Below are 26,858 nucleotides of genomic sequence, written 5' to 3' on the forward strand. Positions count from 1 at the left end.
TTGGCCACCTCTGGTTGTAGTCACAGGGGACTCTGTTATCAGAATTGCCCCTTGAAGGAGTCCCGGCCTCTCCTCTTCCTCCCTCTTACCACTGCCCTCTCACAACACCACCCTCTGGCTGCCTGTCCTCAGGCACTGGGACAGTTGTGCACTAGAGGTTTGGGTCTATCTATGCAGAGGAGCCCCTGCCACCAGGGACCGCCCACCCTCCAGCTGTCTGGGGACACTGAATTTCAGAGAATGCCACTTACTCAATAGTGGGTGTGATACCATAAGCAGGCTCCCCTCCCCACCCTGACTGCCACACGTGTGGCCTGACCTCTGATCTGCTGTCATAGTGGGGTGGAAGGCAGATGGTCCAGGGCTGTGCATACCTGAGGGCCGAGGGGCAGGGCAGGGGAGAGGGCTGGGCTGAGCAGAGAGAGGGCAGGCGTTGCCCCCAGAACCTGAGCTCCTATCAAGCAGGTCCATCAGCCTCGTTCACCGGTTCAGCCCAGCCCGAGCCTGGCACGTTTCAGGCCCCAAATAAATATCTGTTGTCTGAATAGATGGATGTGTGAGTTTGGCATCGGCCTGCATGGTTCGGAGCCAGGGGAGTGTCTCAGGCCAGGCCCGGCTTGGGTACGTCACCTCCAGTGGCTGGGCCTCCATTTCGCAACTGTTGCTGGTTTCCTCAGTAGGAAACAAAAGAGGCAGAGATAAGAGAGAGAGAAAGCCAGCTAGAGAGAGGGAATTAACAGATAAACCAACACAAAGAAAGAAAACAAGAGTGGAGGGGACAGAAAGACAGCAGCCCCCTGGCCCGCCCCACTGCCCACGATCACGCCCCAAGTCTAGCCTTGAGTTCCGCACCACTGGGGACGTCTCACCTTCCCTACTCACCCCCACCCTCCCCAGTGGGCTTGGCCAAGGTCAAGCACCTGCTGTAGGTGAGAAGCTATTGTTATCAGACCGTCCCCCACAGCCTCTGGGCCGCCAGCCATCTCCTGCTCCCCGATGGCTATGCTGAGTGGACGCCGTCCCTTCTCCCTCCTCCCGCCCAACAAACAGATGAAAGACAGGAAGGCAGGGGCCCTCGCTTTATGCAAGTCGCTGTGTTCCTGGAAGGGAAATTCTAGGGTGTGGACCTTGCATCAGCCGGGCCACAGTATATCAGTTTTTGTGGACAAACTTGGTGGGTCTGGGGACTTACTTTTTTTCACTGACACCAATTTCTCACGCTGAAGGTCGTGGCCCTCTTACCTCAAAGTCTCAGAGTTTCTGAGCACAAACCTTTGTATTCCACAGCTGCTTCATTGTCGGACAGGCCTGCCTCTGCCACTTAGGGGCTGTGTGATGTTGGGGTGTGTCGCCTCACCTCTCTGAGCCTCAGGTGCCCCATCCATAGAACGGAAATCATCAAATTCTTGCCCCGACTTGAGAGCATTAAGTGAAGGCACAAAAGTAAAGTGCCGGGTACAGACACGGCAGGAATTAGAGACCTCTGAGGCTCACAGAAAGATCAGGTGGAACCCCTGTGTGAAACGGGAACCTTTGCGACCTGTGTGTAAAATAGGAGAGGTGTGAACGTTAAAAATCCCTTCCAGATTCCTTCTACAGCTCTGCCGAGTAGACCAGCCCTGTGTGGGGAGGAGAAAATGGAGGCCGGGAGATGTCTAGCAACCTGCCCAAGGCTATTCTCCAAGCTGGGCTGATGCAGAGCGAGGCTTCTCTGGGTTGCTGATGCTTCCTCCCAGAGCATTTCCTGGGTTCAAGAATTATTGCCTCAGTCCTGGCCCCTGAGTCTCAGCGGAAACCCCGGGCTCTGGCTTTCCCAGTCGGACGTGGGGGCAGCCAAACCACGAGTCCCAAACGCGCGGGGTTTCCTGGTGCAGCTGGAGAGGGAAGATGGGAAGACGGGGTCGATGGCAGGGATGTGTTCCTTTTCCAGCTGGCTGTCTACCCCAGGGCCAGGCAGGGGCAGGGGGGCCGGGGTCAGTCATTACTTGGGGTCACTGCAAAAGTGACTCTGAGTGTCCAGCTGAGCATGTACTAAGGCCAGGTGGAGTGATGGCCAAAAGGCACCCCAAGGCCCGGTGAGGATGGATGGGGTTCCACTATCACCACGCAATCCAGTAGCAACCTAGGAGGTGGACAGCACCATGGTTAAAAGCACAAACTCTGAGGTCAGCCTGTCTGGACTAAATTCTTCCTCTGCAACTGGCCTTGGGCCAATTCCTCACCTACTGAACCCATAAAGCAGGGAGAGCGGTAATTGCCCCACGGAATGGATGAGGCTTCAAAGAGATAATGGCGGAGAGCCCAGTGCCCGTACCCCCAGCCCAGCATGAAAGTGACTAAGCCAGAGCTTTGCTTGGGCCACCAGCTTAAAAAACAGAGGAGGTAGTAACACCGTATCACTTACCTGAGTCAAAAACAACAACGTGCAAAAGAATGCTCATTTTGAAACAAAAAAAAAATGTATCAGAATGGCTGCCTATAAAGGTCAGAGAATGGGGTGGGGCGCCTGGGTGGCTCAGTCAGTTACGATTCTGACTCTTGATTTTCAGCTCAGGTCATGATCCCACAGTTCATCATTGAGCTCCGCATCAGGCTCTCTGTTTGGGATTCTCACTCTCCCCCTCTCTCTCCCCCTCCCTCCCTCAAAATAAATGAATAAACTTAGAAAAAAAAAGAATCAGATAATTAGAGTGGGTATGAGGATAAAAAGGAATAAAGAAATATACAAAAGAAATGAGACTAGCCTGACACACCCCCTGTTTACTTTTCGCTCCTCCCTGCCTGCCCTCGCCCCAGGCGGATTCCTCGGGGGTAATTGCAGGGCACACGGTCCCACGACAGTTTGATTTATCCTTCACACTTTATTTTTCATGACTGCATAATATTCCAGCCAGAATTTAAAATCATGATTTATTATTGAGAATTGAGGTTATTGCTATGTTTCCCCCAGCAGCAGCAACTGTGTAAACTTGTCAGGACAGTGTTTCTCCAGAAGCGGTCCCCCACACCCCAAAGGGTGCTTTACAACTTTTGTGGGCTCCTTCCTCCAATCACAAAAGAGTAAAAATATATTTTTTTACCTCATCGGTACAAAGACGAATACAATCCAGAGTAGACTCATAATTATATACTTATTATTAGTCTATTCATTTTTTTTCTGAATTTGAAAGCAATTAGAATTAATTTTTATAGACCACTAACCTTCTGGATAAGTTTTCCCTGTCCCATGAGTTAGACACTAAGAGGCCCAGGGTGGACTAGAACCCAGGCCTCAGCTAGGCAGGCTGGTTCTGTGGTGTAAGTAACCCCATGGCCAATTTTAAGCTGTTGATATGACATCACTGAAGAGAAGCTGGGAAGAGATACAGAGGAGCTCACCATTGCCTATTTCCATTAGAGAGATACAATAGTAGCAAACAACTCCAAGAACATACATGCTAGAGAAAGGTAGTAAAATAATTAACAAGTGATGAATTTTGAGTGTTAATTACCTTTGCTTCAATATAACCTATTTATTTACAAGTTTTTCTAATTTAATGTGTAATCGTGGCTGTTTGTCAACGGGCTTGCAAACATTTCTGTAATTTTAACAATCAGCTCTTGCAACCTGGCACGAACTGGCTCCAGCCTGTCGCTTGCTGAGGGACCTATAGCAGGTGGTCTTCCGGACCGAGGCCGGGACAGTGACAGACTACATTTCCCAGAGGCCTCCTCTCCCAGAACCTGTCCTCAGCTTCCGAAAGCTGTTACCATGGAGATGGGCTAACAGATGGTCCGGGCCTGGCCGTTCTCAGAGGGGTGAGGAGGGAGCCCAGGACCTGAGGTAGCTGGTGGCAGGGTAAGAAGTAGGGTGGTGGTGGGAGGGGGCTTTTTCTGCTTGGGGGGCTTCCAGCCCTGATCTTTCTGGGGAAGGGGTGTGTGTGTGTGTGTGTGTGTGTGTAGGCTGCTGCCAGGGACGGGTGCAGAAAATGGCCTGCGGGTTGGGGAGGGCCTCTGGGCAGGGACTGCCCTCCCCACACTGGGCTGTAGCTGAGGAGGCAGTCTGGTTTGGGGAGTATTTAGCTCAGCTCCACCTCTGATAAAGGTGTTCTGTGACCTTGGGCTCAGGGCCCATCTCAGTGCCTGTCACAGTTGTAACCCTCTGCAGCCTACAGATACCTTGGCCTTATCCCCATTTCTATCTTTACTTACCTCTCCCACTCCCCGACCACCGCCCCCCCCCCCCCCCCCCGCCTCATCCCTTCTAGAACTTTCCCATCTCAATAGGCCCTTAAGTGACTGGTTTTCAAGGCCAGAAATATATGGCTTCTAACCCCAGATCTGCTACTTACTAGCTCTGTGACCTTAGGCACTGCACTTAACCTCTCTAGGACTCAATTTTTTCATCTGCAAAGTGGGTATCATAGCACTGTCTGCTTCTTAGAGTCCGTAATGGGAAAACTCAATTCAGTGTCCTATCTCCTGTGTTTCTCCTTTACTACTCACACGGGACACTTCACCCCTGACACTTCTGGTCACCAAATGTGTGACTCACCAAGTAATTCTCTGTGAGCTGGGTGTCCTACAACGTAACTCAATTCTGACACTATCTACCTGGAGATAGAATCAGACCCCACAGATTCAGGGCTAAGTCCCACAAGATGGCCTGTCCACCTCAGACACCGATCTCAAGTAGTAGGTCCCTAGGTTTACCCACAACTTCTGTCTTCCTTGGTTACAAATTGGAGGTTGGTGCCCATGACGCCTTCCTCAGGTTTGATTAATTTGCTCAAATGGCACACAGAACTCAGGGAAACACTTACTTGCATTCATCAGTTTATTGAAGGACCCAAAAAGGATACAGATGAGTAGCTAGATGAAGAGGTAATAGGGTGAGGTCCGGAAGGGACCTAGGCACAGGAGCTTCCGTCCCTGTGGGGGTGGTGGTGTCGTATGGGTGGATAGGTTCACCCACCTGGCAACTCTCCAAACCCCCTCCGGCTGGTATTTTATGGAGGCTTCCTCATTTAGCACCATCAATTATTAACTTCATTTCCAAACCGCTCTCCTCTCTTTAGAGAAGTGGGGGGTCGTGGGGCTGAAGATTCTGAGCTTCTAAGCATAGCATGGCCTTTGCGATGACCAGCCCCATCCAGAGCCCACCCAGAGTCCCCTCGTCAGAATAAAAGATGCTCCCTGTGCTCTCATCACTCAGCAAATTCCAAGCGTTTCTGGAGCTCTGTGCCAGGAACTGAGGCACAGACCAATACATAATTTTCTGGGATCTCATTGACTCATTGCAGGATGTGTGGGATTATCTCTGGGAAGCCCTTAGCACGGTGCCTGGCACACAGTAGGTATCGGGTACACAGTAAGCACCTAGTGATGGTTATTACTGTCCTCCCTGTGGAGGAATACTCTCTGCGCCCAAGGGGCAAACAGATCTGAGCATTGGGCTGTGCTGCGGGGCTGGCAGGCACAGTGGGAGGTTTGCCTGCAGAGAACTGGGGTCCTGAATGAGCCTGCTAGACACAGGCCTCCACCGTGATGTCGGCCACCTGGGCCTCAAGCGGGCTGACCTCCAGTAACAGGTGCATTACTGGGTCCTGAGTCCTACAGAATGTCAGCATGGGACAGAAAACATCTGTCTCTCCTTTCATGTTGCAGAAGGGGAAAATGAGGCCTAGAAACGGGCAGGGAGTGGCCCAAGGCCCCAGCAGAAACTGATGGCACAGCCAAGTTCTCCGTTTAGCCGGGCTGGTGGTCAGTTTGCCTCCCCAAGAAGCTGAGGCTCCAGATGGGGATTGGAGTGGGGAGGTGGGCCCAGCCTTTACCCCCTGGTCCCTTTTGCCCCCCCTGGATCCTGGCTCCACCCAAATCTGGGGAGACCCTGTTCTTTTCTCCCTTGTTCCCACTCCACCACACCCTGGGCATTGGGTTGGTTTCCCTCCCCTCTGGACCTTTGCCCTGTGTGCCATAAAGAAACGGGACATTTGAGGTAGAGCACTGCAAATACCAAAGACTGTAGCTGGAGCCAGGAGGCAGGAGGCCATTGGATCAGCTGGGCTGGTGTAACAGGAACCCGACATGGCCACTTCCATAAGCAGAGCCTGGATTTTCTCACATGACGGGAAGTCTGGAGGTGGCACTCAGGGCCGCCAGGGTTCCGTTTGGGACCCCAGATCCCCCTGTCTCTCCACTCTGCTGTCCTTAGCAGGCAGCTTTGGTCCTCATGTGTGGTCATCTCATGATCAGGCATTGGCTGTCCCACCTCCTGCTTTATGCAGGAAGAAGAGAAGGGCAAACAGTCCGTGCCAGCTGGGCCCTGCACTTTACCATCCGACAACTTGGACTCACATCTCAGTGGCCAGAACCGGGTTCACATCGCCGAGGCCACCCCCAGCTGCAAGTGAGGCCGGGAGCTGAACATTTCAAACCAAGCACATTGTTGCCACCAGTGAAATTGGGGTTCTGCCATATACAGAAGAGGGGACTGGATCTTTGGGGAGGCAACTAGTGGTCCACTACAGTGAGGCTTTGCCTTGTGGCTGCGGGTAAGGGCTTCCCTAGGGCACATGAGCACAAATGTCATCTCAATGTGGCTCCCCAAAAGACCTCCATCCTGTGGGCTGACAAAGGGCTTGGCCCGGAGAGTACAGGCTATGTATGTCACATCCCACACACCTGCCCCCTGGCCGGGTGCCCTGCCCTTGCCTTCTCTGTGCCTCAGCTCCGAATTTGGTGATGTTACTTTTTTTTCCTTCCTTCTTTCTCCTTTCATTATATTCCATATCACCTTACTGTTATGAATAATTTTCCAATTCACTTGTCCGACTTAATAAGTATATCTTAATAGGAAACTTCATAATACCATTGTAACCCCTATGGTATTAGTGTTGCTTGCCATAAAGAGAAGGTACTTTCAGAAGAAAGAAAGAAAGAAAGAAAGAAAGAAAGAAAGAAAGAAAGAAAGAAGAAAAGGAAGCAAGGAAGGAAGGAAGGAAGAAAAAAGAAAAGGAAGGAAGGAAGGGAGAGAGAAAGAAAGAATGGAGGGAGGAGGGAAGGAGGGATGGAGGGAAGGTTGGCAAGCAGCATTAGTAAGTTTGGACCAGGACCTACTCTGGCCTTGACAATAGCTTTCAACCTGTGGCCTGCTGTGTCTTTGTTTTTAAGAGAGGTCTGCACATGTCAGAAAGGTGTTACAGGTGTGCCAGCATCAAGCAAGACTCTCCCCAATAGAAGTTTAAGAGGGGCTCGCTTGTCCCCCCTCTAAACCACCTCCCAGAGACACAGGTGGTCTTGGTGGCTGAAGTGGGCCATTCTGAGTGCATTTATCCCTCCCACAGACATTCCGCCTCTAGGCAGCCAGAGACGTGCCAGGATGGAGGTCCTGAAGGAGAAAGTGGAGGAGGAGGAGGAGGCTGAGCGGGAGGAGGCAGCCGTGCGGGCTGAGAGGGGCGAGAAGGTGGTGAGGCCGATGGAGGTGCGGAGGGAGGAAGCCCCCATGACACAGGAGATGCTCAGAGACCTGGAGAAGAAGCTGTCAGACATTGAGATGGCCATCCCAGAGAAGCTCTCGTGCGTGCCAGGGTGGGGGTTTCGGGCCTGGCGGCCCTGATGAGGGTCAGACCAGGGCTGGGTGAGAGAAGAGCCAGACAGAACGGTGGCCCTAGGGCTGGGAGGCAGGACCGGACATAGAGGGAGGCAGATATGAAGGAGGGCTCTGCTTTCAATCGGCCTGGTCCAAGTCCCCTCTCTGCCCCTCACTAGCCGTGTGACCCTGGGTGAGTCATTCAACCTCTCTGTGCCTCCGTTCCCGTTTCTATTTAAAAGTGCACAGGATGATGATGCTTCTAGGCAGCTGTGAGGATTAAATGAGGAAAGGATAGAGCCAACGGCAGCTAAGGTGGGTTGATGGTTCCCTGTGTGCCAGGCCTAGCCTCACACGGACTAATGCCACCCCTCTTACGGGCACAGGACCTTTACCAAGGACACTATCGACACCTCCAAGCTACCCCTCTCCTACCAAAGCAACACGCTCAAGGAGGAACACTTGCTGCAGGTGGCGGACAGCTTCTCCCGCCAGTACAGCCACCTGTGCCCAGACCGCGTGCCCCTCTTCCTGCACCCACTGAACGAGTGCGAAGTGCCCGTAAGGCCGGGTCGTGGAGGGTAGGGCAAGGGCTGGAGAGCAGAGGGCGGAGGGAGGTGGGCCAAAGCTCATGGGTCAGAGTTTATATCTAGGGATAGCATAAATCCGAATGCCAGCAGACCTCAGCAGGGTCGATGTGAATCACCCCTGGGGGCCTTTGGGGGCCTGGAGACCCCACGCCAGCTACGGGGCAGCTAGACACCTGGTGCAGTCTCCAGCCCCGGACCCCAGCTCTGTCCAGGGAAGGGCAGAGAAATAAGATGAGATAGACTGGGACCCAAGCCCTGGCCTCCTTCCCTCCAGCCCTGTAACCCAAGCACGTCCTGAGTGTCTCTGGGCCTCAGTTTCCCCCATCTCTAGGTGGAATGGCATAGGATGAATGCAAAGGTTGCAAAACAGCAGCTCACAGGCTGATAGGGACCCACAGACTGTTTTATTTGGTCCACATGGTAATTTTTAACATTGGTATTAGCTGCCAGCATTTGAAACTCAGTGATTCCCATACGGGTCCCAGCTCCCGCTTCTCTTGATCTGGTAACCCCAGGTGTGCATTTCCCCTGGAGCAATCAGCGGGCCTGCACGGGTGGGGCCATGTGACATCCTATGCTGGTGGGCCTTCTTGAATCTACAGGGAGACCACGGAGGACTGGGCCATGGGCCCTGGGGTGACAGCAGCCGCTCAAAGGGGTAGCACTAGCTCCCTCACACTGGGTGGTGGTCAAGAGCCAGACAGGCCAGATCTGCTACTGACTGTGAACCTGAACAAGTCAGCTCACCTCTCAGAGCCTCAGTTTCCCCATCTGCCACTGGGCCTGACTTACAGGGTTGTTGGGGGATCGGGAGGTGGTGCCTGGTCTGGCAGCACTCAGCAGAGCACAAGCTTATTTGGCATCTGGGCTGGAGGGGCAGAGGCCTAGAGAGCCTCCCCACCCAGGGCTCTGGCTTGCTGGGAGTGCTGGCCTCCCCCCACCAACCCCCAGGTAGAAAGCCCTCCGGGGGCCTGTGGTCTCTCCCCTTGCAGAAGTTCGTGAGCACAACCATCCGACCCACACTGATGCCCTACCCTGAGCTCTACAACTGGGACAGCTGTGCCCAGTTCGTCTCAGACTTTCTCTCCATGGTGCCCCTGCCGGACCCCCTCAAGCCGGTAAGCCACCCCTGGCTGCATCCTTAGGCCCATGGGACCTAGGAGGGGAAGCCGGGGATATGGCGAAGGAGGCTCAGTGAGGCTCACACCACAGGCCGTAGTGCATCTGGTCTGAGCCCCTCAGAGACCCCTCTAGGGTGGGGTGGGGAAATGGGCCCAGAGAGGGAGGGCCACTTGCCTGAGGTCACACAGCAAGCCTGGTCTCCTGGTTCCTACCTCTTTGCCTCCTTTGCCTCCTTCTGCCTTCAGAGTCTTCCTCTCACGACTTGAAGAGGTGAGAAAAGGAGAGAGGGGAGGGCCTTGCTGGTTGTGACCCCCAGCCTCATCTTTGGGCTTCTGTCTAGCTCAGTGTGTTTCCCACTGATCATGGAGGGAGACAGGGAGAGAGGGATAGATGCACAGGGAGAGGGGAGAAAGGCAAGATCCTTCGATCAGAAGAAGTGAGGACAACTTTGGATAAAACCGTAAAACAACCAATCAGAGAGCATTAGACCAGAAGCTTCTAACTAGTCCAGATGGTCTTTCCTATCAGGAAGTCCACAGCCACTTAAAATTATAGGCAAATGTGGATTGCAGTTTCTACACATGGTTCGAGGTTTCCATCCCATTCTCGGTAGGCTCTTCGGCCTGACAAAGGGGAGGAGCCTGGGGTGGGGAGGGGTCCCGCATGCGCATTGGCCCTAACATCAGGCTGCTGGCCGGTGGGAGGACAGGTAGGGGTGCAATGGGGCGGCTGCGCTGACTAGCCCTCTGCGGCCAGCCCTCCCACCTGTACTCCCCGACCACCGTGCTCGAGTACCAGGAGGGGAACTGCTTCGACTTCAGCACGCTGCTCTGCTCCATGCTCCTCGGCTCTGGCTACGACGCCTACTGTGTCAACGGCTACGGCTCACAGGACATGTGTCAAATGGACCTGACGCGGGACGTGTGCCCGCTCACCGTGAAGCACCAGGAGGTACGGGGGAGCGTGCTGCCCCGGGCATCCCGCAAGGCGTGCCATTGGTGACGCAGCGCGTCCCCTCCCTTCCTGCCCCTTCCCGGCCCCACAAGCAGCCCCCCGCTGCCCCGGACTTCATTCACGCTGCCGGTGTGTCTGTCCTGGTGTGTCTGTCCCGGTGTCTCAGCACACACAGCCCGGCTCCCCGAATCGCTGTCCTCCTTCCCTTGTCCTAACTCACTTCCAAGCGGCTGTTCCCCACCAGGTGAATTCTGTAACTGCCGCCGGCTTCCACCGGCTTCTAAAGTCAGTCTCTCCCAGATTTATCCTCCGTGTTTGATAAAAATCCCCCTAGCCGTTTTCATGTAAGGAAAAAAACAGACAAGTGGGCATTTAGTTCGCTCTCCTCCCCACCCCCCCTCCGCCCCACTATTTCCTCCCAATTCAAAAGACCCCTTTTTAACAGCAAAAAAATTGTCACCAACTCTCCAGCAGGTGGTGGGTGTGTTTTCGTATCTGTTGACATGACAGCTCCCAACTGGCCAGAGGCTGCTGTGAACACAAGCGACGCTCTGAAATGAATTTAATTTTAGGATTCCAAAAGCATCTCTGCATTTTGGGAAATAGCCACGGTACAGACAGAAAATGCTATTGGGGAACTGGATTGACTCCAGGGCTCTGTGATCAAGCCCCCGTGGGTGTCTGCAGCTCAGGACAGGGCATGGGGGGCCTGGGGCCTCCAGCACTATGCATGTGCACCTGTGTCACACCTGAGCGAGCTCCCGGGGGCCCTGGGGCTGGTGCTCTGCTGGAGGGAGGCACCGGGTGAGAGTCTTGCTCTCGCAGGTCCACCTCCCCCCGGAAGATGGAGCGAAGGCCGCCTTGCCTTCCGCTTGGCTTCCGCAGGCCTGGGAGCCCACACTCCGGCCTCTTACCCCAGCCAAAATGTTAATAATTAAAGTGATAGAATAGCTACTAGATGCAGAGAACTTTCGGGTTTAATTTTTTTTTTTTTAACGTTTATTTATTTTTGAGACAGAGGGAGACAGAGCATGAACAGGGGAGGGTCAGAGAGAGGGAGACACAGAATCCGAAACAGGCTCCAGGCTCTGAGCTGTCAGCACAGAGCCTGACGCGGGGCTCGAACTCACGGACCGCGAGATCATGACCTGAGCCGAAGTCGGACGCTTAACCGACTGAGCCACCCAGGCGCCCCAAGAACTTTCGGGTTTACAAACCGCTTTCACGTCCGTTGACGTGGCTTCCCTTCACAACAGCGCTGTGTGGTGGGTGTTATCTCTCCTGTTTCACGGACGAGTATGTAGAGATGAACAGAGAGATGGACTAACATGGCCGAAGCCACACGGCTGGTGAACGGAGACAGGGGCTGAGGCCCCACCTGGCTGATGGGCAGCTGCGGAGACTGGCCATTTTCCCTCTTCACTGTGGCAGGCCCCCTCCGCAGCCTCTGCGGTGTTCTTCCCTCGACACTGTGCTGACCACCTGGCACACATTTGTACACGCGTGCGTGCATGCACACAGGCTTTCTTCTCCTTCCTAGCCCAGAAGAGTCTTTAGGTCAACACGAGACACCCTCCAATGCCAGAGTCTGGGAAGTCTGACTCCTGACAATTCTCCCACTTTCTGGGTCAGATCCAGATCATAGCTAATAAGGGCAGTGGGGGGCGAAGGGGCAAAAATCTCATCTCCTGAGCTCTGCCGCGCCCGGCACCTCCCATGGGCGTTTTCCTGTCTTTAGGTCTCAGAACAAGCCCGGGAGAAGGTTCTAATTCCCGTCCCATTCTACAGAAGAGCCTGAAATCAGGGAATGGGAGCTGAGGCTCTTGCATTTAGGGCCAGAAAGCCTGGGGACTCCAGGAGCAGCTGTGACCTCCTGGTCAGTTGGGCGGGCGACACAGGGCCACTGATCCTTCTCTCGTTGGGAGACAGGTGGTCCAGGAGGAAGAAAAGGTACCACCTAAGAAGTACGCCATTAAACCGCACAGGGACCTGACCAGCAGGTTCCAGCAAGAGCAGGAGACAAAGAAGCAGGAGGAGATCAAAGCAGAGGAGGAGAGGCAGCTGAGGGAGGAGGAAGAGCGCCTCCTGGTGGGTCCGCATCCTCAGCCCCTGCACTCAGTCCTCCGGGAGAGGCCGCTGGCAACTGTAAACCGACACAGATCCGCATACCCGGGTCTGCATCCCCTCCTCCCGCCTCACCATCCCCCACATCAGTCCAGCCATGTGGGAAGCTCCCACTGGTGGTCAGCCAGCTTCTGCCACGGGTTTCTAATGTCAGAGAGCTCTGCTGCCTGGAGCCAGCCTTTCTGTGCTGGACTCTGGTGTCCTCCTTGTTCCAGACTCTTTCCCTACCTGTATATACTCCTCATCCATCCTCCCTGGTTCCCCATCATCCCAGGTCTGGATCCTCCCATCCATCCTCCCGGCTCTCCTTCCATGCATCCATGCATCCACACTCTCATCTCCCCGCCCCCCCCCACTCTTTTCCTCCCTCCCTCCCATCCTTCGCTTCCATATAATATCTACTAGCATCTCCTGTGGTCCAGGCACTGGGGATACAAAGAAGAACATGACACAGTCACCCTTCTTCCAGAGGGAAGAAGACAAAGAGGCCACACAGTACCCCTCCACCTTCCTTTGGATGATATCTCACCCAGAATCGCAACGCAGAAAGCCAGTAAATCCCAGATACTTTGGGACTCCAAAGGGCCCAGTTTGTAAACTACAGATAAACTCAGACCGTCCCATTTTACAGATAAGAAAACAGGCTCAGAAGGGGGGTGATGTCCTCAAGGTCATGCAGTCAGCCAGTGCTGCCATCAGGATCAGAAATTGGCTCGCCTGCTGGTTCCCCAGCCCTGGGGAGATGTTTGGGCCCCTGACACCCCCCCCTTCGTACCCCTTGGCCCATGGTCACCCACCTTTCCTGTGCAGGATGTGGAGAAAGCAAAGACTGACCCCCTGCATGGCCTACGTGTGCACTCCTGGGTCCTGGTGTTGTCGGGGAAGCGTGAGGTGCCTGAGAGTTTTTTTATCGACCCGTTCACGGCACGCAGCTACAGCACCCAGGACGACCACTTCCTGGGCATCGAGAGCCTCTGGAACCATAAGAACTACTGGGTCAACATGCAGGACTGTTGGAACTGCTGCAAGGTACTGGGCCAGGGGGCGGGGGCGATGTGACAGGCACGGTCGGGCGGGGGTGGGGGGTGTGCTGGGGGAGTGACCTGTGGGGTGAGCTGGCCACCACTGAGCTTCAGACTTTCCCCATTAGCTGAGTCCCCATAGCCCACTCCTTTGTCCATAAATAACCATTCTAATATGATTATTGTCTCTCTTTTGATTTGTGTATCCTTATAAAAAGTGGATTGTTAGTTTATATGAGTGATTTTTTAACGTTTATTCATTTTTGAGAGATAGAGACAGAGTGTGAGTGGGGGAGGGGCAGAGAGAGGGAAACACAGAATCTGAAACAGACTCCAGGCTCTGAGCTGTCAGAACAGAGCCTGACGCGGGGCTGGAACTCACGAACTGCGAGATCCTGACCTGAGCTGAAGTCGTACGTACGCTCAACCGACTGAGCCACCCAGGCGCCCCATATGAGTGATTTTTTAAAACAATGTATTAAAGTGTAGAAAAATATGCAGAAAATATACTCATCCTAAGTGTATAGTCCAACGAATTCCCATGAATGTGTGTGTAGATATGTATACACACGTGTGTGTGTGTGTGTGTGTGTGTGTATAAAATTCAGTGCCACTTACATAAGTTAAAAATACATGCACACGTTTGGGGGAGAGGGAGAGTTGTAACTGGACACAAAAGGACTTTCTGGAGTGTGGGCAATGTTCTATTTCTTAATCTGGGTGCAGGGAACCAGAGTGCATTCAGTTTCTAGAAATTCATTGTGCTGTACACAAATCAAATGAGACACAAGCTCCAGGCTCCACATCCTGTGCTCTTTTGTTGTTTCCAAATTCCTCCATTTCCAACCAGGCCAGTTTCCCAAAGGTGGATCCTGGGCCCTTTGCCCCCTATTCCAAGGTGACTCTGTCCAAGGGGACTGCTGTCACCCCTGTGGCAGATGGGCAGAATTGATGCACCTGTGCCCCAGTGCAAGTCACCCTGTGTGGAAGTCAGATGTTCTGAGGTGGGGAAACTTCTGCCTTGAGCAAAGTGAGGATCAGCCCAGCCCCCCCTCCCATCACCACGCTGGCCTCTCAGCCTGATTCCAGGCTTGGCTCTCACTGACTTCACAACGTTGTGGGGTAGATGTGCAGTAGATGCTTAGAATAGTCCCTGCCTGTTCAACAAATGTTAGCTATTGTTACTCTCATTTTACAGAAGGAGCTTCTACCCCACCACACAGATAGAGCAGCGCCCAGACTGCCCGCCCCCAGAGCCCAGGCTCCTAACTGCCATGGCGGTCAGTGCCCTCTAAAGGCTAATGGACCCTTAGAGGCTGCTTACAGTCCTCCTTCGCCCCCTCCCAGACTGGACTGAAGGTGCTTCAGCCTCCCCCTCCCAGCATGCTCTGCACCAGTGCCAGGAGAAGGAAATCTGCGGCAGGGATAGCACAAGATGATGAGATGAGGTGGAGATGGAAGGGTGGTCTGGTGGAAAGCGAAGCCAGAGAGGCTGTACTGCATCACCAAGTGAGGCCATGAAGAAATAGATCATGACACTGGCTGTCACTTCTGCCAGGGGAGAGTGGGAGCGGCTGCTCTGTTCCTTCGGACGACCCTGAAATGACATTGAGAACGGGGAGCCACGCGAGGCACCCACACAGAGACTGGCTGGTGCAAACACACCCCAGGCTCACGGACGTGGTGGTGGTCCATTCATGGATGCTTTCTCTGTGGAAACAGAACTTTAAGTTAAAGTATCAGAACACCTAACTACTGCTTCTAGTTATCAAGGTGATGGAATGGAGGACGTACTTTAAAGAAATACAAACATCTGTGTAGTTAGCTTCCTCTCCTCTAAGCCTTGGCTATCCGCAGTCACTACTACATCTGTGGGCAGTTCTCTCCCTCCCTGCCCTCCACCATGTTCCTCGTTCCTCTCCCCCCACCTCCCAGCTAGAGCAGAGTAAGAGCCCCCCAGGACTCAGGGTGGTCTCAGATCAGAGCTGCCTTCGGGACAGCGTCATGTTGAAATCCTTTGTGGGAAGCTATTCTTAAGCCTTTGACCTCCCTCTGGGACACTGATTCTGGGGGTGTTGGGGTCAGGGGGTGCCATCCTGGGGAGGTAGATTGGGACATTGAGTGCCCCCGTCTGCTGGGAGTTATCTGGCAGGTGAACCCAGGCTCAGGTAGGCTGGGCTGAAAAGGTGAGAGCCCGCCCCCCCCCCCCCCCCCATGGAGGAGAGATTCCTGCCTGCCTCCTCTATACAGTTCTGCGTGTGCCTGCCTGGTTCCTTTCTCCCTGGCACGGGTAGAAACCGTGCGTTGGCCCTTTCTCAAACCCACCATTTCCCCGTCCGTAAAGTCTTGCTGGCCTGCATCTGCTCTGAACACCACCTGGGACACCCCCTCCCCCGCCGATGCAGCAGGATAAGCCCCATATCCAGGACCGTCCCAGGCCGGAGAGTGGCCAAGTCTCACAGAGACCAACAGCGGGATTGTCTTCTCAGGGAGATTGGACAGCGGAGCTGGCTTCAGTTTCCCTGTTGAAATGAGGAGGATGGGCGTGGCCTCTGAGAGGTGGCCTGGAACCGACATTCTGCCCCCCTGAGACCCTGGCCCAGGTCCCTCCTCTACTCCGGATACGGCTGTTCCCCGCTACCACGTGGAACGGGAGGGGGTGTGCTGGCGGTGGGGTGCACTCAGATGATCCTTCCCCCACCAGGACTTGGTCTTTGACCTGGGAGACCCTGTGAGATGGGAGTACCTGCTCTTGGGGACCGAGAAGTCTCACCTGTCCTTGACTGAGGAAGAGGAAGATGGGTTGAATGATGACGACGATGTGGAAAACCTGGTGAGTCTCAGCAGCGCGGGGCTGGGCGGTGGGACGGGGTCTTCACGCCCTGTCTTGCTTCAGGCCGACCTGACCCATGTCCTCCACCATGTGTATGTGTATTGGTGGGGAATGTTCCAGACAGACTAGTTATAGATCCCTCAAAGCAGAAGGGCCTGGACCCTGCTCTCATTTTACAGATGGGCAAACTCGGGCCCAGGCAGGTCCACTGACTTGCCCGGGACACCCAGTGGGGTAGGGAAGGGCTGAGACTTGCATCCATGGCTCCTGCCCCACACACAGCCCGCCTTGGTCAGTGGTTGCCCTACTTCTGTTAAGAGCATGTGCCCCGCAGTAGGGTGATGGGACCATGCCCACAAGCCCTGGCCTCACTTCCAGACCTTCCTGCATAGCTACCACGGTCCCCCTCACATGCTTCCAGGCCTTTCTCTGTCTGTCTAATCAGCCCCTTGGCCTCGGGCCTTCCCCACGGCATCAGCATCCCCTCTCCTATATCCTGGCCGGGGGCCTTCCAGGCAGGTCCCCGTGAGGACCCGTGCCTGGAGGTCAGGGGCCCAGAGGCCTTAGCTGTTGGCTGCGACACCTTGGGCAAACTTCCCAGTCATGGAGAGCTTCATTTTCACCATCTGTGTGTAAAATGGGGGAGTGGGGTCAGTTATAGTACCAGTGTATCAGTTTGCTAGAGGTGCCATGACAAAGTGCCACACACTGGGGGGCTTGAACAACAGAAATTAATTTTCTCACAGTTCTGGAGGCTGGAAGTCCAAGATCAAGGTGTGGGCATGTTGACTTCTGCTGAAGCCTCTCTCCTTGACTTGCAAATGGCTGTCTTCTCTCTGGGTCCTCGCGCGGTCTTTCCTCTGTGTGTGTGTCTTAATCTCGTCTCACAAGGACCCAGTCACGTTGGATTAATGGCCTAGTTTTAATTTAACTACCTCTTTAAAGATCCTGTCTGCAAATGTAGCCACATCCTGAGGTACTGGTTTTGGGGCATGATTAGGGGGACACAGTTCAGCCCACCCCAGTAACATTCGAATGACCCTAAGTACCAGGAGGCACTTAACCTGAACTAACTCGTCCACGTCTTTACAACCACCTGGTGAGGTGGGTGTTCGTATGATCCTTCATGATTATCATCATCCCATTTTACAGACAAGAAGACTTAACACAGGGGTGAAGTAACTTACCCAATGGTAAATGGCCTGTAAGTGACAGAGCTGGGGCTTGAACCTGGGATCTGACAGTCTGACTCCCAAGTTTGGGTTCTGAACAGTGACTCTGTTCTACCTCTTGGGACTGCTCAGGGACAAAAGGAGACCATAGGTACGACGAACTTGTCTCATCGTCCTCATCTCTGGAGACCAGAGAGCCTCCGTGTGCCCTAAATCCTGGGACACAGGCGCCCCCTGCTGGCCTCCAGGGAGCACAGATTAGATGAACAAGAGGCAGAGGTGTGAGCCATGTTTGTGGGAGAACAGTATTACATTGAGAAAATCTTATCCACGTTTCTGTGGTTACCTAGCTTGAGAACCATTTGTGTAGACCAGTCCTTATTTTACAGATGGGGAAACTAAGGCTTGAAGAGGGGGAAAAAAACAGTAGCTAGGCAGTGCCTCAGTGGTTTATATACATTCTTTTTTTAGTAAATGTTTATTTATCTATTTTGAGAGAGAGAAAGAGAGCATGAGCAGGGGAGGGGCAGAGACAGAGGGAGAGGGAGAGAACCCCAAGCAGGCTCTGAGCTGTCAGCACAGAGCCAGACTTGGGGCTTAAACCCAAGAACCGTGAGATCATGACCTGAACCGAAATCAAGAGTCAGACGCTTCGCCGATTTAGCCACCCAGGCATCCCTGTATATTCTATCAGTTAGTCCTCCCATGGGGTCCAGTTAACAGTTAGGCAACAGGCTCAGAGCAGTTAAGGGACTTACTCCCCCAGGACGCCGAGCTGGTGTCAGACGGAGGGTGGGGCTTGGGTCCACCTGACTCCAGAAGCCCCTTTCTTACGGAAGGATGCGTAGCTGTTCCTGGTGCCCGTGCTGACTGACAGGAGGTGGGGCACGCAGGGCAGGGGATTCCTGTCCTAGCCAGGCGGTCAAGGGAGGGCTCCTGAGCCACCCCTCTTCCTCTCTACCTTGGGTCACGCCAGGTCAGAACCGTCCGTGACCTCTGGCTCCCCTGGGGGAGCTGATGGCCACTGTGGCTTGGCCCTGGGGGGCAAGACAGAGGCTCTGCCTCTAACTGCCGCTCCAAGGCCCAGCCCTGACCAGAGCCTGCCCCCTCCACCCTCTCCCAACAGGGCAAGGAGGACGAGGATAAGAGTTTCGACATGCCGCCCTCATGGGTGGAGCAGATTGAGATCTCCCCAGAAGGTATATGCACGTATGTGTTCACCCACCTCCCCAGGACCCGTTCGGGGGGAGCCAGCCGAGGCTGCCCCAGCCCCTCATTTCCACCCCTTCTGCCTTCTGTCGCACCCTCGTCCTTCCTTCCTGCTACATGCAGTAGCTCTGTGGCCGAGGGCCTGACACCTGGCATGCGGGAGGGGGCTCAGTCAAGCTGCGCTGGGTGACACAGGGTGGGTGATAAAGGACAGGGGGCCAGGATGCAGTCATTCCCCTCCCGCACCCTCCCTGCCAGGAGGAGGCCAAGCATAGTACAGGTGGCACAGGGGAGTGGAGGTGTCAGGACCAGGAGGAGCAGGCAGAGAAAGCAGGAGGGCAGGGACACTCGTGTCCCATGCCAGCATCTACTGGGTGCTGAGGTGCCTGTCTGGGGGTGCCCAGACCCACGGCGAGGGCATGGGCTATTCTAATAGGTGGGAAGGGCTAGAGGGGGCTTCATGGGAACCAGGGGAGGAACACCCGGCCCAGCCTCCCAGCAGAGAGTGTTTCCAGCAGGGAGACCTGCACAGGCCAAGGCCTGGCAGTGGGTGAGTGGTGTGGTAGGTCACAGCTCCCATGGCCAGGCTCAAACCTGAGAAGTCCCCCGGGGCAGAGCCACCCTGACGACCACTTTCCTCCATCTCCCTGCAGTGGGCTGGGGGCCTGGAGTTAAGCAGACAGCACAGCGGGACAGCGACTAGATGAGTGGCTGGGGAGGGCGGGGAGGGTGGCCCTCCGGTCCCCCCGCCCCACCGCCCTGATCTGGGGAGGAGCGACCCCAGCCTGCTCTGTTTCTGCAGCTTTCGAGACCCGCTGCCCAAATGGGAAGAAGGTGATCCAGTACAAGAGGGCGAAGCTGGAGAAGTGGGCCCCATATCTCAACAGCAACGGCCTCGTGTGCCGCCTCACCACCTACGAGGACTTGGAGTGTAAGGGGGGCAGCCCCGCCCGTGGGAGCAGGAGAGCCGGGGTCCCCAACCCGGTGTGTGACCCCGGGCACGTCGCTGCCACTCTCTCGGTGTGAGTGCGGGCCCTGCCGGCCTCTGTGCTGGGCAGGTGGACGGAGGCCAGGGGAGCCGGCCTGGCTGCACCAAGCACCCATCGCGCCCCGCAGGTACCAAGACTTTGGAGATAAAGGAGTGGTTTCAGAATCGGGAGGACATGCTGGAGCTGAAACACATAGACAAGAGCACAGGCCTGAATGTCGACTACTTCAAGCCAAGCCACCCCCAGGCTCTGCGTGGTGAGTGTCCAGCTGGGAGGCCGGGGTGGGGACGCTTCTCATTCCTGGAGCAGCCTCCATGTGGCTGGCCTGTGCTGGGAGGAGCCAGTACCCAGGCGTCCGCAGGGCTCTTAGGCGGCAAGCAGTGTACTTCGCTTCTGCCTCCCTGAGCAAATCAGATGTGTGGGAGGTCAGGGGAAGTGCAGAAAATCCAAGGAAATGTGACAAATGTCCCTCCGGGAAAGTCAAAACCAGGGCCGCGGGGCCCATTCTGTGGCTAGGCCTAGGCACACAGTTGGGGGGGTGGGGGGGGGTCACATTTCCAAGGGGTCAGAATGCTGAGCAGTAAAACCAATGAATGTGCTCCGCAAGGATGATGCAGCAGGGGGCGGAGATGTGGCCATGAGCCCCAGAGTCTGGGAAGTGAGGGAAGGACATGTGTTGGCAGAGAATCAACAGCCCTAACCCAAGACTCACAAAAGAAAAACACAGTGTCAATATACATCTTAAAAAAATTATCAATCTCACTTGGTAGTTGAAGTGAAAAGAAAGAAAAGGAAGAAAGGAAGGAAGGAAATCCATAAGGGACCATCTTACGAGCCTCATGTTGGCAAAGATGAAGAAAATGGTCCTACTGGGTGTGAGCAAACACACTTGCCCCCTGTCACTGTTGGTAGGACAGAAAACTGGTGCAATGTCCCTGGAAAGCATTTGGGCAAAATAATCAATAGTAGCTTCCAACGATGCTTTCTAAACAAATTTTTTAAATGTTTTTTAAATTTATTTTTGAGGGAGAGAGAGAGAGACAGAGCATGAGCAGGGGAGAGGGAGAGAGAGAGGGAGACACAGAATCCGAAGCGGGCTCCAGGCTCAGAGCTGTCAGCACAGAGCCCGACGCGGGGCTCGAACCCACGAGCACCAAGATCACAGACCTGAGCCGAAGTAGGACGCTCAACTGACTGAGCCACCCAGGTGCCCCTCAACTATGTATGCTTTTTGACCAGCAGTGCTACTGCTGGTATTTGTCCTGAGCAAATAATGGGCAAGAATGAAAAATGCATGATGCAGATGTTCAACATGGTGTCATTTATAATAACCAAAAGGACAGAGGCAACCTAAATACTCAGCAGTAGGGGGTTGGTTACAGAACTCGTGGTCATCCATGAGCATTCACGGGCATGCCTTGTCCCTGGGGTCTGGGGTTGGGTTCTCAAGCCAGTGGCCAGAGCCCCTGGTCTCACCCTGCTGACCTCCCGGACCCCGTCTCCCACTACAGTGCACTCGTACAAGTCTATGCAACCTGAAACGGACCGCATCATGGAGTTTTACGACAGAGCCCGTGTGGACGGCCTGGTAAAGCGGGAGGAGACATCGAAGACAATGACGGAGTATTACCGAGGACGGTCTGACTTCCTCTCCTATCGCCATGTCAGTTTCGGGGACAGGGTCAAGAAGTTGTCTCTGAACAGTGCAGAGTCAAACCCCCGGCCGATTGTGGTGAGCACTCACTGGGCCTGGGGATAGGGTGCCCACTCTCTCCGGCAGGCTGAGGTGACCCTGGGATGGGGACAGCTCTGACTCTGGAGCCACATCTTTCCCAAGTGCCCTCTCCTGTTTTACGACCCTGAGGCTGTCAGATGCCAGGCTGTGCCTTCAGCCACTGGGCCATGGATGTGTTACTTACTATTATAAAAAGTGCACACGCGTGACCAAACATTTAGAAAATATGGAAAAATATAACAAGAAAAGTAAAAATATTTCGGGATGGTATCTCTCAGATATTGCCATGTGTTAATAGGTTTGGTTTTGAGAGTCTAAGTCTAACTGAGGTGTGTGTGTGGTGTGTGTGCGCGAGGGAAGGTAGAATCCGTGCATCACTCACTTAACATTAAATTGTGCGCTTTTTCCTCTACATCATTACAAATTATTTGGCAACTGTGTTTAACGGCTGTATACCAAAGAGGCTCTTCCTGGAAGTAAGGGATGTTTAATGATAAAGCAGGGTGCTTGGAGAGGTGGTGAGCTCCCCATCTCTGGAGGTGAGCAAATAGAATCTTGCGGAGAGAGCTAGAGAAGAAACGCTGCACCATACAGGGCTGAGGTGGCCGGGTGCTGAGAACCCACGGAGCCAGAGAGCCACTGTCTGGCTGGGAAGGACTGCTCCGTATAAAGTCCCAAAAGCCCCCAAAGCCCAGTGTCCGATTGTCCTTTACTTCCACCCTCAGGGGTGTGCACAGAGAGCCCCTTCCCCACCTCCGTCCTATCATGATCTGGCCTCCCAGAAAATCACAGAGCGGTTTGCCCGCAACCCCGAGCAGCCTGCGGATGAGGATGTGGCGGAACGCGTGTTTCTGATCTCGGAGGAGCGCATCCAGCTGCGCTACCACTGCCGTGACGACCACATCACGGCCTCCAAGCGCGAGTTCCTGCGGCGCTCCGAGGTGGACCACAAGGGCAACAAGATCGTCATGACGCCCGACATGTGTATCAGCTTTGAGGTGGGCCTGGGCGCCGTGGCTGGCCCGGGTGGGCCGGGTGGGTGAGGAGAAGTTCCCGGGGCCCTCTGTGCCATCCCAACGACTTGGGGAAACTGGGATGGAAACTCATGGTTCCCAGCCCGGAAATTCATCTCTGCCCCTTGGGAAAATCAAGAGCTCCCATCTGGGGACCTTCATCTTGGCAGCTCCTCTGAAAATCTGCCCTTTTTCCATCAAGAAAGGCAACCCAGCAGGCTACTCTCCTTACTCGTCCTCCCCCCAGTCCTAGACCAAGCTGACCCCACATCCCGGACCAACACTGGAGTAGGAGAAGGTCCTACCACCTCTGAGGAGCTGACTTTCCTCACTCTTCTGGCGCATTCCTTAGTCCCTCTGAGCTTCCAGTTCACCTTCTTTTTATAATCTATACTTTCATAGATGAAGAAGCTGAGGCCCAGAGAGGTCAAGCAAGTTGCTTGTTGTCACACAGCTAGAAAACGGCAAGAGAAGATTTGAACCCAAGCAGTCTGGCTCCAGAGTCTGCCCGTGACCCTAGCCATTGCTGCTTCTCCTTGTCACTGTGGTTGTGGTTGTCCCAGGTGGAGCCCATGGAGCACACCAAGAAGCTTCTCTACCAGTATGAGGCCATGATGAAGCTGAAGAATGAGGAGAAGTTGTCCAGACATCAGGCCTGGGAGTCGGAGCTGGAGGTGGTCCCGTGGCGAGGGTGGGTGGGTGGGTGGGTGGGAGGAGGCAAGGGTAGAGGGTGTCTTATCCATGCCATCCCCCGCTTTCCAATTTAGGTGCTGGAGATCCTGAAGCTTCGAGAGGAGGAGGAGGAGGAGCACAGGCTGACCATCTCCATCTATGACACCAAGCGCAACGAGAAGAGCAAAGAGTATCGGGAGGCCATGGTGAGCCTCGTGTCCTGGCCCAGGCCCTGGCTTTTCCTGGACACCGCTGCCCCCCAGGCCTCCGGGACAGTGAGGACAATCAGGGACTCCACCAGGGAGCTCCTTATACGGGACAAAGCTATTGACACCATTGTGGTCCTCCTTGCTGTTGAGCTGACCGTTTCTGTGATGAACACCAAAGGGTGCTCAGGATCCAGAAGGTCTCCCCCCACCTCCAGGGGCTGTGGCCAAGCCAAGGCCTCTGCCGCATGGGAAAATAATGGAAATCGTGTACCCACCTCCACCCAGGGCTCCCCTCAAGGTCAGGACCTGGGCCGGTAGCCCCAGGGAGCCCACTCTGGCCACAGGCCTGAGTTCTCGGGCACCTGCTGCACAGGACTTTCGGGTGATACCCTCCGGTTGCAAGGCCCAGCTGGGTTTTCGAGGCCAGCTTCTAAATCTCCTTCACCCACCAAGTGTGGAGATTTCTGAAAATAGTTTGGGGTTGTCGAGGCAGGACAGGACATTAGACCACTCACTGGTTCTCAGCCGATACAGGCTAGAAGACCGGGGGTGAGAGAGAGAAAGAAGGGAGTTATTGGCAGTTTTTGATTTACCGTTACTATGATCACCATTTATTACCATTTATTGAACAAGCATCGGCTGAGCGTTGGTTATTTGCCGGGGCTCAGGCAGAGAGATGTGAATTCAGGTATGCAGAGTTGGCTGTTACTGACTGTGACCACTGCTACGAGGGCCGGCACGAAGAGCCCCTCCGCGGGCTCCGTCCCAGCGGCACCGGGCCCTGGGATCTGGATTTAAGGCCTAGTTTTGTGTTGTCACATGTTGATGCAGAGCTGGTCGGGAGGTCTCTGCGGCTCCTGCTCGTCCAGCTGACCCTCCCCCCCACCCCACAGGAGCGCGTGATGCACGAGGAACACCTGCGGCAGGTGGAGGCCCAGCTGGACTATCTGGCCCCCTTCCTGGCACAGCTCCCGCCGAGCGAGAAGATGACACGTTGGCAGGCCATGCGTGTCAAGGACGAGTGCCTCAGTGACTTTAAGCAGCGGCTCATCGACAAGGCCAACCTCATCCAGGCCCGGTTCGAGAAGGTGCGGCCAGGGCCTGGGCAGGGGAGGGAACCTCGGCATCCTCGTCCAGAAAATGGACCCGGGGCTGTCTGCTCGCCATCGCCACACTTTTGAGGGAGCAGTGAGGGGGAATGAGTCAATCGGTGCTTGGAATTTTCCAGAAGACCGAGTTGTCCTTCCTCGTTGTTTGCTGGGTGGAAGCGGGGAGGGAGGGGTGGAGGGGTGGAGGGGTGGGGGGTGGATGGAGGGGTGGTACATTATAACAACCCCTAGTCCTCGCTGCATTTCATATTCAGCTACGTGCCATGTAGTTTCCATGCATTATCTCCTTTAACCTGCACACAATGCTCTCTGGTGTGTGCAAGGGTATACAGTGCCCTTCATTCTGCAGACAAGGAATTGGAAGCTCTGAAAATATTGGAAACTTGTTCACCAGGCTCTCAGTCTTGAGGCCTGCTCCTCATGAACACGACACCTCTCTAAATGTGACCCCCCACTGGCTCCCACGCAAGACATTGTGTGGCCCCTGCCTCTGCCGCTCTGGCTTCTGTGGATGGTGGTAGCAAGGCCGGCCCTCATCGACTCCTCTGCTCTCTGCTCCCCATGCCCGCAGGAGACCCAGGAGCTGCAGAAGAAGCAGCAGTGGTACCAGGAGAACCAGGTGACCCTGACGGTCGAGGACGAGGACTTGTATCTGAGTTACTGCTCTCAGGCCATGTTCCGCATCCGCATCCTGGAACAGCGGCTCAACCGGTGAGGGACGGGGGAGCCGGACAGGACCCTTAGGAGGCTGGAGCAGAGCGTTGTGAACCCTCACCACCTCCTGTTCCTGCCTCTGATTTCAGGCACAAGGAGCTGGCCCCGCTGAAGTACTTGGCTCTGGAGGAAAAGCTCTACAAGGACCCACGCCTGGTGGAGTTCATGAAAGTCTTTGTTTGATGCCCGCCATGGGGCCTTGGCCAAAGCTGCCAGGGCAAGAAACCTCCCCCACAGCCTGGCCCCTGTGCCCCCCACACCCGGAAAATGACAGTCCACTTGGGCGACCTCACTGCCACACCGCCTCCCTGTGGCCCTTTCTGTTCCTGCTTCTCATGACCTTCCCCTAAATAAACACACTTTGAATTTGCTGCTTGCACCTCATGTTTAGTCTTTATAGCCTAGGGGCCACCCCCTGCCCACTCACCTTGGCCACCTTCCTTATTTGCTTCCTGTCCGTCTTCCCATTGGAATGTTGAGTCTTTGCAGCACCTCTGCAGATGGTCCCACAGCCACCTTCAAACAACTGGTTAGATCTCAATGTGGCTAGGGCGGCCCAGCTCACAATGTGGGAATGGCAAAGCCAAGGTGCATGCTCCAGGACCTGGGGGCTCCATATTAGACTGCCAGGAACAGCCCCCAGCTCCTCTTCTTACCAACTACTATTTAGCCATCTGTGAAATGGGATGGCATTGTTGTCTTCCATAACACTTGTAAATCAGAGGGCTGGAAACGGCACTTAGAAAGCACTCAATGTTAGCTTAAAAAAACTCAATGTTGTGTTTCTTGGCCAAGAAACACATGAAAGTGTCAAATTCATTAGTCATCAGGGATATGAAATGCCACCACAAACCCACCAGTATATATGCCATGAATACGTGTCAGGAGGATAAGAAGCAAATGGAACTCTCCCGTAGCTTTCCCAGTGGAAGGGTCAATCTGTACAATCACTTTGGAAAACTGGAGGTATCTAGGACTAAGCTTTGGCCCAACAATTCTGCTCCTAGGTTCCACTCCATCCACCCATCCACCCATCCATCCACGCTCCCCCATCCGTCTATTTACCCGCTCATCCGATGAACAAGAATGATGAACAATTCAACCAAGATGCACATATACATCCACTAAAAGGCATGTACTAGAACATTCATGGCAGCACTATTATTAGTACCAAGCTGGAAAGAACCCAAATGCACATCAAGAGTAGAATGGAGACATATATTGTGGTCTTGAGAGATTTTTGTCATAACTGTATGGGAATGCTCCTGGCTTCTAGTGTGTAGAGCCCAGGATACTGTTAAACATTCTACAATGCACAGGACAGCTCCCTGCTACAAAAAAGGATCTAGCCTAAAATATCAGTAATGGTAAGGTTGAGCAACTCTACTTAGGCTCAGTGAAAATGCATGAACTGTAAGCCACATGGAGATTCCTCATATACAATATCAAAATATTTCCAGATACAAAAAAGTACATGCTGCCTGATTCCATTTATATGGGGGGGAGGGGGGACCCAGACAAATTAATTGATGGTATTAGAATAATCACTGCTCTTGGGGTGTAAGGGTTAGTGAATGTGAGGGAGCACCATGGGGGGCTTCTGGGAAGTTTGTAATGTTCCTGACCTGAGCATGTTCAGTTTGGGAAAACTCACTTTGACACTTAGAGTCTATGTCCTTTGGAGCATGTGCGTGATACTTCAGTACAAAGTATTTTAAAATGCTGATCCTGAATCTAATCAAGTTTTAACTTCCAATTTACAGGAAATTCAGAGGGAAAGAAACAAAAATAACACTAGAAGGAAACAGTGAGACAAAATCA

General features: G+C 54.2%; 1 protein-coding gene across 3 annotated transcripts; it reads left to right on the forward strand.

Moving 5' to 3' along the window:
• The first annotated feature begins 3,760 nt into the window (after window positions 1–3,760).
• DRC7 (dynein regulatory complex subunit 7) lies at window positions 3,761–25,408 on the forward strand. 3 transcript variants are annotated; one of them, XM_042969949.1, is made up of 18 exons: window positions 3,761–3,838; window positions 7,326–7,557; window positions 7,957–8,131; window positions 9,153–9,278; window positions 10,039–10,233; window positions 12,166–12,324; window positions 13,171–13,389; window positions 16,087–16,215; window positions 18,514–18,586; window positions 19,399–19,527; window positions 19,713–19,841; window positions 21,097–21,317; window positions 22,103–22,318; window positions 22,897–23,007; window positions 23,101–23,211; window positions 24,108–24,302; window positions 24,895–25,034; window positions 25,127–25,408. In XM_042969949.1, the coding sequence occupies exons 2-18, from the start codon at window positions 7,361–7,363 to the stop codon at window positions 25,218–25,220; spliced, it is 2,619 nt and encodes an 872-aa protein (XP_042825883.1). In that variant the 5' UTR covers window positions 3,761–3,838; window positions 7,326–7,360; the 3' UTR covers window positions 25,221–25,408. The 3 variants fall into 3 exon arrangements, with proteins under 3 accessions (XP_042825883.1, XP_042825884.1, XP_042825885.1); XM_042969950.1 differs by having other exon boundaries at window positions 3,780–3,823; XM_042969951.1 differs by lacking the exons at window positions 7,326–7,557; window positions 7,957–8,131 and having other exon boundaries at window positions 3,787–3,838.
• The last annotated feature ends 1,450 nt before the right edge of the window (window positions 25,409–26,858 follow it).

Source organism: Panthera tigris, chromosome E2 (assembly GCF_018350195.1).
Source record: "Panthera tigris isolate Pti1 chromosome E2, P.tigris_Pti1_mat1.1, whole genome shotgun sequence".
Taxonomy (NCBI): Eukaryota; Metazoa; Chordata; class Mammalia; order Carnivora; family Felidae; genus Panthera; species Panthera tigris.

Bases quoted from the DNA above. Each gene is read 5' to 3' on its own strand.
- DRC7 (XM_042969949.1), top strand. From the start codon at position 7,361: ATGGAGGTCCTGAAGGAGAAAGTGGAGGAGGAGGAGGAGGCTGAGCGG. The intron at 8,132-9,152 runs GTAAGGCCGGGT...CTCCCCTTGCAG, and splicing joins TGAACGAGTGCGAAGTGCCC to AAGTTCGTGAGCACAACCAT. The intron at 13,390-16,086 runs GTACTGGGCCAG...TTCCCCCACCAG, and splicing joins ACTGTTGGAACTGCTGCAAG to GACTTGGTCTTTGACCTGGG.